The 10554-nt window shown below is 43.0% G+C and overlaps 1 protein-coding gene and 1 long non-coding RNA gene across 2 annotated transcripts; one reads left to right on the top strand and one right to left on the bottom strand.

Moving 5' to 3' along the window:
- Positions 1-4253, bottom strand: LOC144275230 (uncharacterized). Its single transcript, XR_013348001.1, has 2 exons — positions 4049-4253; positions 1-1206 (listed from the first exon to the last, which is right to left on the bottom strand). It is a non-coding gene; the product is annotated as an uncharacterized LOC144275230 (long non-coding RNA).
- A 13-nt stretch (positions 4254-4266) lies between these two features.
- On the top strand, positions 4267-8710 carry LOC144275228 (nucleoside diphosphate kinase). Its single transcript, XM_077834411.1, has 5 exons — positions 4267-4378; positions 5050-5182; positions 6383-6484; positions 7696-7808; positions 8462-8710. Exons 2-5 carry the CDS (start codon positions 5054-5056, stop codon positions 8577-8579), a joined length of 462 nt encoding a protein of 153 aa, XP_077690537.1. The 5' UTR covers positions 4267-4378; positions 5050-5053; the 3' UTR covers positions 8580-8710.
- The last annotated feature ends 1844 nt before the right edge of the window (positions 8711-10554 follow it).

Here is a 10554-nt window from a genome sequence, read left to right as displayed (position 1 = left end):
TTTAACTATAAATTCCTTTATTAAATGCAAAGGCCAAATTATACAATTGCTCTAAACATGCCTAAAAAGGCCTAAACAATAAGCAATTTACTACAGCCACAGAGAAACAAAACATTTATAAACATTTGATCAAGATACTTACAAACTGGCTAAACCCAGAGATGCTTAGACCTATATTGGTCAGCTCCAACGTGGTCAGGCAGATATTAAAAATGAACTTTTAAGAATTTACCTATTTTCTTCCCAAGGCCTTTCCTTCCTGTCTTCTTGCTAGTCACCAGTTTTCCCATTGCCTCTGGCTTTAACACCCAGAGTGTGGGTTGGGGAAGGGCCATGGTGGCTCAATTTAAGCAGTTACCCGCTGAATGTCAGGGGCCTTCTTTTAAGAAACTTCCGCTTCTCTCATTAGTTATTCTTTGAACCAGACATCTTCCCTACTTTATTCCTTCTAACCTTATCACTTATTTTCAAGGCTTTCCTTCTACTGGCTAGTTAGGGCCTTTCTTGACTTTACAACACATACATTGCTCCTTAACCAAACTTAACTTACTTTAATGCTTTAATTTTATACTTATTCTACACTATCTGTACAGAGCCCAGCAAGAATAACAGTAATTAATAAACTGCAACCGACTGCTAGGTCTATTGGTCTAATCACAGCTGTACGAGGTAGGACCTGCTGAGTTCTAGTCCTAGTTCTTACACTTTTCACTATTCTTACTTTTAAACTGCAACCACAGCTTCATTCTCCTACGTGACAACAAAAGAATCTGGACCAGTCCTACCCCTGGCCTCTGGGCACTTGACATTACCTCTTTGTGGATGATGTAATTTCGAGCAATTGTAAGATGCAGTGATTCTGGCAGTGCAATTTGGAAGAAGCAGCTTCACTAAAACAGTGGCAGAGATCAACCATCTCAAATCAAAAGGTGTTAAGAATTCAGGACTGAAATTGCAAGACAAATGTCTATTGTTAAAAGATTGTGCTGGGATAACTGAACAGCCTTTAAACATTTGAAGGTTTGTTGTTGTGAAATCAGATCTTACTGTGGTTCACAGCCATAGTCAGCTCAAGTGCTAGCCTTAGAGGAAGGCAACATAAGTGACCTCCCAAGCGGAGACCCTCTCTTGTAAGGTTGCTTCAGTGTCTGTCCAGGGCAATGTGATCACCATAGGTTTCAGAGTAGCAGCCATGTTAGTCTGTATCTGCAAAAAGAAAAGGAGTACTTGTGGCACCTTAGAGACTAACATTTATTTGAGCATAAGCTTTTGCGAGCTACAGCTCACTTCATCGGATGCATGCAGTGGAAAGTACAGTGAGGAGATTTTATATACCCAGAGAACATGAAACAATGGGTGTTACCATAGACACTGTAACGAGAGTGATCAGGTAAGGTAATAACCAGCAGGAGAGGAAAAAGAACAAAAACAATAACCTTTTGTCGTGATTATCAAGGTGGACCATTTCCAGCAGTTGACAAGAACATGTGAGGAACAGTAGGGAGGGAAATAAATATGCGGAAATAGTTTTACTTTGTGTAATGACACATCCACTCCCAGTCTTTATTCAAACCTAACGTAATGGTGTCCAGTTTGCAAATTAATTCCAATTCAGCAGTCTCTGGTTGGAGTCTGTTTTTGAAGTTTTTTTGTTGAAGAATTGCAACTTTTAGGTCTGTAATCGAGTGACCAGAGAGATTGAAGTGTTCTCCGACTGGTTTTTGAATGTTATAATTCTTGAAGTCTATTTGTGTCCATTTATTCTTTTACGTAGAGACTGTCCAATGTACATGGCAGAGGGGCATTGCTGGCACATGATGGCATATATCAGATTGGTAGATGTGCAGGTGAACGAGCCTCTGATAGTGTGGCTGATGTGATTAGGCCCTATGATGGTGTCCCCGGAATAAATATGTGGACACAGTTGGCAATGGGCTTTGTTGCAAGGATAGGTTCTTGGGTTAGTGTTTTTGTTGTGTGGTGTGTGGTTGCTGGCGAGTATTTGCTTCAGGTTGGGGGGCTGTCTGTAAGCAAGGACTAGCCTGTCTCCCAAGATCTGTGAGAGTGATGGGTCGTCCTTCAGGATAGGTTGTATATCCTTGATGATGCACTGGAGAGATTTTAGTTGGGGGCTGAAGGTGATGGCTAGTGGCGTTCTGCTATTTTCTTTGTTGGGCCTGTTCTGTAGTAGGTAACTTCTGGGTACTCTTCTGGCTCTGTCAATCTGTTTCTTCACTTCAGCAGGTGGGGACTGTAATTGTAAGAATGCTTGATAGAGATCTTGTAGGTGTTTGTCTCTGTCTGAGGGGTTGGAGCAAATGTGGTTGTATCGTAGAGCTTGGCTGTAGACAATGGATCGTGTGGCATGGTCTGGATGGAAGCTGAAGGCATGTAGGTAAGCATAGCGGTCAGTAGGTTTCCAGTATAGAGTGGTGTTGATGTGACCATCGCTTATTAGCACCGTAGTGTCCAGGAAGTGGATCTCTTGTGTGGACTGGTCCAGGCTGAGGTTGATGGTGGGATGGAAATTGTTGAAATCATGGTAGAATTCCTCAAAGGCTTCTTTTCCATGGGTCCAGATGATGAAGATGTCATCAATGTAGCGCAAGTAGAGTAGGGGCATTAGGGGATGAGAGCTGAGGAAGCGTTGTTCTAAGTCAGCCATAAAAATGTTGGCATACTGTGGGGCCATGCGGGTACCCATAGCAGTGCCACTGATTTGAAGGTATACATTGTCCCCAAATGTGAAATAGTTATGGGTGAGGACAAAGTCACAAAGTTCAGCCACCAGGTTTGCCGTGACATTATCGGGGATATTGTTCCTGATGGCTTGTAGTCCATCTTCGTGTGAAATGTTGGTGTAGAGAGCTTCTACATCCACAGTGGCTAGGATGGCATTTTCAGGAAGATCACCAATGGACTGTAGTTTCCTCAGGAAGTCAATGGTGTCTCAAAGATAGCTGGGAGTGCTGGTAGCGTAGGGCCTGAGGAGGGAGTCTACATAGCCAGACAATCCTGCTGTCAGGGTGCCAATGCCTGAGATGATGGGGCATCCAGGATTTCCAGGTTTACAGATCTTGGGTAGCAGACAGAATACCCCTGCTCGGAGTTCTAGGGGTGTGTCTGTGCGGATTTGTTCTTGTGCTTTTTCAGGGAGTTTCTTTTGGTAACCCTCAGTGGGATCAGAGGGTAATCGTTTGTAGAATGTGGTGTTGGAGAGCTGCCTAGCAGCCTCTTGTTCATATTCCGACCTATTCATGATGACGACAGCACCTCCTTTGTCAGCCTTTTTTATTATGATGTCAGAATTGTTTCTGAGGCTGTGGATGGCATTGTGTTCTGCACGGCTGAGGTTATGGGGCAAGTGATGCTGCTTTTCCACAACTTCATCCCGTGCACGTCAGCGGAAGCAATCTATGTAGAAGTCCAGTCTGTTTTTTTGACCTTCAGGAGGAGTCCACCCAGAATCCTTCTTTTTGTAGTGTTGGTAGGAAGATCTCTGTGGGTTAGTATGCTGTTCAGAGGTGTGTTGGAAATATTCCTTAAGTCAGAGACATCGAAAGTAGGATTCTAGGTCACCACAGAACTGTATCATATTCATGGGGGTGGCGGGGCAGAAGAACATAGAAGATAAGACAGATTCTTCTGCTGGGCTAAGAGTATAGCCGAATAGATTAACAATATTGTTGGGTGGGTTAAGGGAACCACTGTTGTGGCCCCTTGTGGCATGTAGTAGTTTAGTATCCTTTTTCCTTTTGAGGAGAAGCAGTGTGTGTTGTAAATGGCTTGTCTAGTTTTTGTAAAGTCTACAATCTCTATGTCTAGAGTTTCTAGCCAGGCTTTTAGGGTAATGGGGCTATCCCATGACTGCCTTGTTTCTAGTTCCCCTTTACCCTGTTCCTAGCACCCTTCGCCCTGAGTCTGGCCTCTATCCATCACCCCCTTTGTTTGCTACTTGTCCCCTCCGGCCAAAGCCTCAGCCCCACGGCCCCACACCCTTGAGCAGCTGCCAGCTCCCCCAACGCCCCTAGTTTAGCCATGGCCTTACCCCCTTCGGCTGGGGTCTCTCTCATCCCCGGTAGCCAGGCCTTTTGGGAGCAGCAGGGCTTGTGCTCCGCCGCCAGACCGGGGGCGGCCCCCACAGCGGCTTGGGGAGGGGCGGCGAGGGGACAGGTTTCTGTGAAGCCCCAGACCAGCAGGCCTCGCTCGGCCTGAGGGCGGGCTCTCAAGGCGCCATGTTCCGCAGGGAGGAAGGCCAGCCCCTCTCCGCCGAGGGTGGGTTCCGGCTCCGGCTCCCGCTCGCCCCTCCTCTTTCCCGGTGGCCGCTGAGGTGAAGGCGGGTGACCAGCTCAGCAGCGGCATTAGCAGCTCCAGGGAGGTGAGGCCGGCGTGGGGGCTGGGCTGGGCAGGTCTGCGGGGGAAGGAGGCTGAGCCCAGACCTGGAGGAGGGTGCGGGGGGGTGACGCCCCTTGAGCCGGGGCCTGGGCTGCCCGCCAGACCGCGGGACCGGGGCCACCGGCCGGGCCGGGTCTCCAGAGCCGGCCGGGGGCGGCGGAGCAGGGAGCCCGGCTGGGGCCTGAGCGGCAGCCCTTGGGCCGGGTTCTGCCGGCTCGCCGGGCCCGCGATGCGGTGAAGAAGAACTGAGCGGCCGACACGTGGGAAGAAGAGCCGGGGCATCCCAGCTACCACGTGCCTGGGCGGGGCGGGCACGTCAGTGGAGGTCTCGAGTGGAAAGAATCGGGGGGGCAGGGGGGCACTGCAGGAAGGATTAAGGGGGCATGGGCGGGAGTGAACGGGGGCCAGGCAGAAGGGGCCAGCAGGGGCTAGGGGTGGATCCTGCACGTGTCTGGAATCAGAATCCCTGGAAGTGGCCTCCCTGGGTGGCACCCCTCGCCCCTTGAGGCACTGCTGACCTTGAGGCCACTCCCTGGGTGATGGAAGTCCCCTTCTCGGGGTTGTCTGTTAATCGGAACAGGATAGCGGCAAAACTGGCTCTACCTGGGGTGTTGTGGCCGCCGTACTCTTACCGCTCCCCGTTTCCTTTCACAGGATAATGGCTTCTAATAGCGAACGCACTTTCATTGCCATCAAGCCTGATGGAGTCCAGAGGGGCCTGGTGGGAGAAATCATCAAACGGTTTGAACAGAAAGGTTTCCGCCTGGTGGCCATGAAATTCATGCATGTAAGTTTCCCCCCCTCACTTTGAGGCAGGGCTGTTGTGAGGCTTAATTAATGTTCCCACATCTCCCTGCAATTCTTTGTGCTAGAAGTCAGTTTGTTATTACGATATGTGGTTTTTTCTCTCTCATTTTTACTTGCAAATCCTAGCCATCAAGATGAACTATACAGAAGCTTCATTCTCCCGTATTGTTTTTCTCACATCAAGGAGTTGGCAAAGTGAAAACCTGTAGTCCAGACTTCACAAGAGTTGATCTGCTTATTGTAACTTTTTTTCAGATATAAATACACATACCAGGCCAAATTTTCCCCCACATCCATGAACTGGATGAAGCTGCATGAATGTAACTGAACAGAACAGAAAACATGAAAGAATTGTATTAATTTAGGAAAAAGAAAAGGAGTACTTGGGGCACCTTAGAGACTAACCAATTTATTTGAGCATAAGCTTTCATGAGCTACAGCTCACTTCATCGGATACATCAAATGAATTTGTTAGTCTCTAAGGTGCCCCAAGTACTCGTTTTCTTTTTGTGAATACAGACTAACACGGCTGCTACTCTGAAATCTATTAATTTAGGCTGAGTCTGGTGTAGCTTCCTTTCAGTTGTCTCTACTCATATCAAACCATGACTATAACCTTCTGTTTCACAAGAAATAGAAAAGACCCAGTGTAGTTGTGTCTTGTCATATCAAACCACAACTACACTGGGTCTCTTCTATTTCTTGTGAAACAGAAGGTTGTAGTCATGGTTTGATTTGAGTAGAGACAACTGAAATGAAGCTACACCAGACTTAGCCTAAATTAATACAACCTAATGTTAAGTAAGCAAAAGTGACTATGACTGGAAGGTTAATCAGGAAATGCAATCTTCCAGATGTCTTGTATTCATAATAATCCACAGCCATAAACTAATATAAAGAAGAAATCATAGTTTAACAAAGAGCTCATGGTATTGAACCTGCCTCAATGTAAATTCTTTGTTAAAGTTAATAAAGAAAATTGTTCTGCATGTAAAATACGGAACGAACATAATTAGCTTGCAGAAGCAAACTTCTTGCTGTTGATATTTATTTCATGATTGATATGAAGCCATCTCATCATTGATTACATTGATGTTGTAATGGGGTGCTGCTTCTTTTTAAATTTTATTTGTTTGTAAAACATTGCTCTCAAAATCTCACATTCAACTTTTCTTTAAAGGCTTCCGAAAACCTTCTAAAACAACATTACATTGACCTGAAAGATCGGCCATTCTACCCTGGTTTAGTTAAATACATGAATTCTGGACCTGTTGTGGCCATGGTGAGTAGCATTTTATTTACTTAAATATATATTGTGCAGGACATGGCTCGGTATCTTTCTTCTAATTACATAAACTATTTTTTTTAATTGTTAGCATCTGTGGACACTTTATAGCTTTAAAAAGAATTTTTTTAAAAAAAATTACAGTCTCCCAATATATAAAATAAAGTGGTAAAAGAAAACAAGACAATTTCCACATGATCCAGTGCTGCCCAGAGCACTTCTGAACGGTGGCGCTAGTCCTGCATTAGTAGAGCTGCACTGGAAGTGGTGCAGGAGTAAGAAATTTGAAGAAAACTGCTAGTTTATATGTCAACAATAGTTGTATAGCAGATGAAACAACTGAAGAATACCCCTGGTGGGGTTTATAAAATAGCTATGAAATAATTTTTATATAACAGTCTGTTTACGAAACTTGACTTGAAAAGCCTTCCCCACTTCCCATGAATAGAACATGATGACTTCATTAGGATTCCCTGCCATTCATAGTTGTTTCTGGATTATAGGGAAACAGGAGGGCTGTACAGAGTCCTGAAAGTTGCCTAGCAGGTGAAGTAGTAACTGGTTGAGATTTCCAAGGCAGCCCAGGGGATTTAAGCACTTCAGATAACTTTACAGTTAGACTACTATGAAAGTCTCTACCTTAATTCTTAAACAGTTATGTGAGCCAATATAATGGTGTGTGTGTTTGAGTTTTCACTGTTTTGTGCCTAATTGGCTCCATGGAGTCTGAACTATTTAAAGATGCTAATTGCAGGCCACTTCATTAGAGGTTTTCAAGTGGCATCTATGTGAGAGCCACTCAGGAGTGGCAATCAAGTATCTTCTCTCCATAAGCTTTTGTTTACTTGATTGGTGTTAACAAGAAGTGTGTCCATTGTTCTTCAGGCCAGATGTTCTTCTCTTTAAAATCTCACTTCCTTCAGATATGTTCTGGTAACCAGAGCAATTCTGATGCTATCTACTCTCACGCCTTATCACAGTGAAAGTTAACCAGTGAAACAAATGTAATTTACAAAGAATTGTAACCATTTATTTTATAATTTTCTCTTGTTCCTAGTCTTCCTTTAGCAATTTAATTGATACAGATTCTGAGATAGATTTAGATCTTTGTGGGGAAGGCCTTTGTCTCCTTGCAAAGTGCCGAAGGTGAGTTTTCTGTGATGCCTTGAATGGATACGGAATAATGTATTTTTTTATTTTATTTGTAGGTTTGGGAAGGTCTCAATGTGGTTAAAACTGGCAGAGTTATGCTGGGAGAGACTAATCCTGCAGATTCTAAACCTGGTACAATCCGTGGTGACTTCTGCATTCAAGTGGGAAGGTTGGTGCTGAAATTATTATAAAATTAACTTTTCTAAATATTTTTCCACAGTTACAAGATAAGTATATTTACTGCTTTCATTGTAAGCAACATTTGAATAAAAAACTAAAAAACGCTTAAGAACAGAAATTGTGCAAAGTCACCAGATACCTTATGTCTTTCCTTGAAAGGTATGTTCTTACCTATGCATATACATTATGTATAGAGAAAATAAGTCTGTGATACATCAAGCTATTTTAATGTGGCTGTACTGTTTCCTTTTTAGTGATCCAGTTTGGCATAGGATGAACTTTATGTTGCCTTCTGGAAAGCTTAGGTAGTTAGGCATAAGAATCCTAGTCTGAAGCTGAATTTAATTTGTAGGACACAATCCAATAAGGTTGCTTATACAAAGCATTTTGGGTTTAATTATACATCAGAACTGGATGAAAAATGATAATCATGTCATGGTGGTGCTGTTAATAGTTTGGGTTATGTTTAGAACTTTGTTAGGCCCTAGTTTTATTTGTGAAGTGTGTGTGTATTTTTAAGAGTCGTACCACAACTTTTCAGAAGTAGATGAATCTCCAGACCTTCTGTCCATATAGACAAGTTACTAACCGTTTCTAAAGCTACTGACACCTTTGAAATTTTGTGATTGGCTTTCTTCACAGGAACATCATTCATGGCAGTGACTCTGTAGAAAGTGCTCAGAAGGAGATCAAGCTATGGTTTCAGCCCACAGAGCTTGTTGATTTCAAATCTTGTGCTCATGACTGGATCTATGAGTAAAATGAAATCTCTGTAATGAATTGTGCCTTCTGAACACAGCATCTCATTCCAGCAGCTATTGACCTGGGAGCAACCATTATGATTACCTTTACATAGTGCTGTAAAGTTGAATAAATAGATCATGGAAACTATTTCTGTGTAGTCTGTATTCACTGGAAAAACATACTTAAGTTTGCATGGAGTAGAACTGGTCATTTGTACAGATGTATACAACTTTGCTTGTGGGGACAAAATGAAATCCACATTCAGGAAACTTCTCTGAAAACATGATCAAAACGAAACCAACTAACTGTTACTGTACATCTGTTAGGTGCTGAAAACAGGTATGTGTTAGCTACCCACATAAATTTGTTTTCTCATCACAACCTGAGACGATTCTTTGAGTCTTTCTTCAGCCTGCCCCTTTGCTCTACAGCTTTTGCAGTTTGTTGGCTACAGTGAAAGCAGAGGAAGCACATTAAGTTTCAGTAGATACCATGAGAGAGAACTAAAGAAAAGCACATATCCTTGCTTATTAATTTTACACAAATTGACTTACCCGTCAGAAAAATCATTACACTTCTGCCCTGTTTGTCAGTCTCTGTGTAAACAGTAATAGTATTATGGTCTGTACTCCACATTATAGGACTACTACTTCATGAGTGCTTTATGACTATTTTAAATGAGACCTCCGAAGACTAACAAATAATTCAGTTCATAAACTGATGCTCTACTAAACAGGATGTAAAGTGAAAATGTAGCATGTGGTAACCAGATTCAGAGCTGTCTGAAAGATCTTAATGAATAGTACTAGCAGACAGGATCAGATACCCTTATCAGAATGGCTAAGACATGAAACCCCTGCAGTGAGAAGCTGAACCATTACACCACTATGCTGGCAAAATTACATGTAAGATACTGATTTGAAAAGCTCCCAAACTCAGGTATCGAGTGGGTGACAGAAAATTTGCTTGGAGTATCTCCTATGGATTGAATAGTTTCTACAGTGGTGATCATACTTATGAGAAAATGTTGAAAGGAACAGGTCCATCCACTATACTATGAAGCTGTAGATGTCACAGCACATTGAGTGAAATAAGAATTTCCATTTTACGAGGCACAGGGATAACTGACCTCTAAAGTGACAGCATATGACCCAAGTCTCTTGACTGCCATTTCAGTGCTCCTGTTTATAGGACCAAACTGTCTCCTGTAGGCTATAGTTATAGCAGAATAGTATGAAATTTGATAAACTTGCTCTGTTCTTATGCTATGATAAAGCCTTATGGCACCCTTAGTAATGAAGGCCAACAGGGAACATAGTGTACTAGCCAACTACCCTACATCACTTAAACCATACAGTTAAGGCACTTGGTGATTTAGCTCTAATGGATTTTAGAGATATTTGTAAACTGAACTGGGCTCAAACAATATTACACATAATTTGATGTGACAGCCAATGTCCCATGTATTCTGCAACTATATACTTACATTTAGTGGTACTCCAGCAGAAATTCTTAATTTTCTAGCACTTTCTAATTGAGGTCTGATGGACTTTAATATTTATAATCCAGTCAGTATAGTAACTTGTTTACTTTTATAGTGAATTCAGTTTTTTAGACTGTCCCCATATTTTCAGTTTCATGGACTGGTGGACAACCAGGTGTAGCTTTTAGAGGAAATAGCTCTCTAGCTGCATGGGGCAGGTTACATTTCCCAGTTGTTTCAGGATGCCTGCCTAGCTCGGAAGACAATGCTGCACTAAGTTTGTGCTCCCTTCTCCTTTACCTGTTTATCTTCACAACTGAGGATACAAACAGCTTTTTTCCTCCAGCGAAAGCTGGAATTTTTTTTTGTAAACAGTTCTGTAGAAACAAGTAAATTCCACTGATTTGCACTTAAGCCATTACTCACCGTCTACACTGCTATTTGTTCCTGTGCTAGCTGGTGGTGCAGTGTCTCTATTCTACATCCACTGCAAATGCAGATGTACCCT

Source organism: Eretmochelys imbricata, chromosome 14 (assembly GCF_965152235.1).
Source record: "Eretmochelys imbricata isolate rEreImb1 chromosome 14, rEreImb1.hap1, whole genome shotgun sequence".
NCBI lineage: Eukaryota > Metazoa > Chordata > Testudines > Cheloniidae > Eretmochelys > Eretmochelys imbricata.
This window is presented reverse-complemented; position numbering and strand designations above follow the sequence as displayed.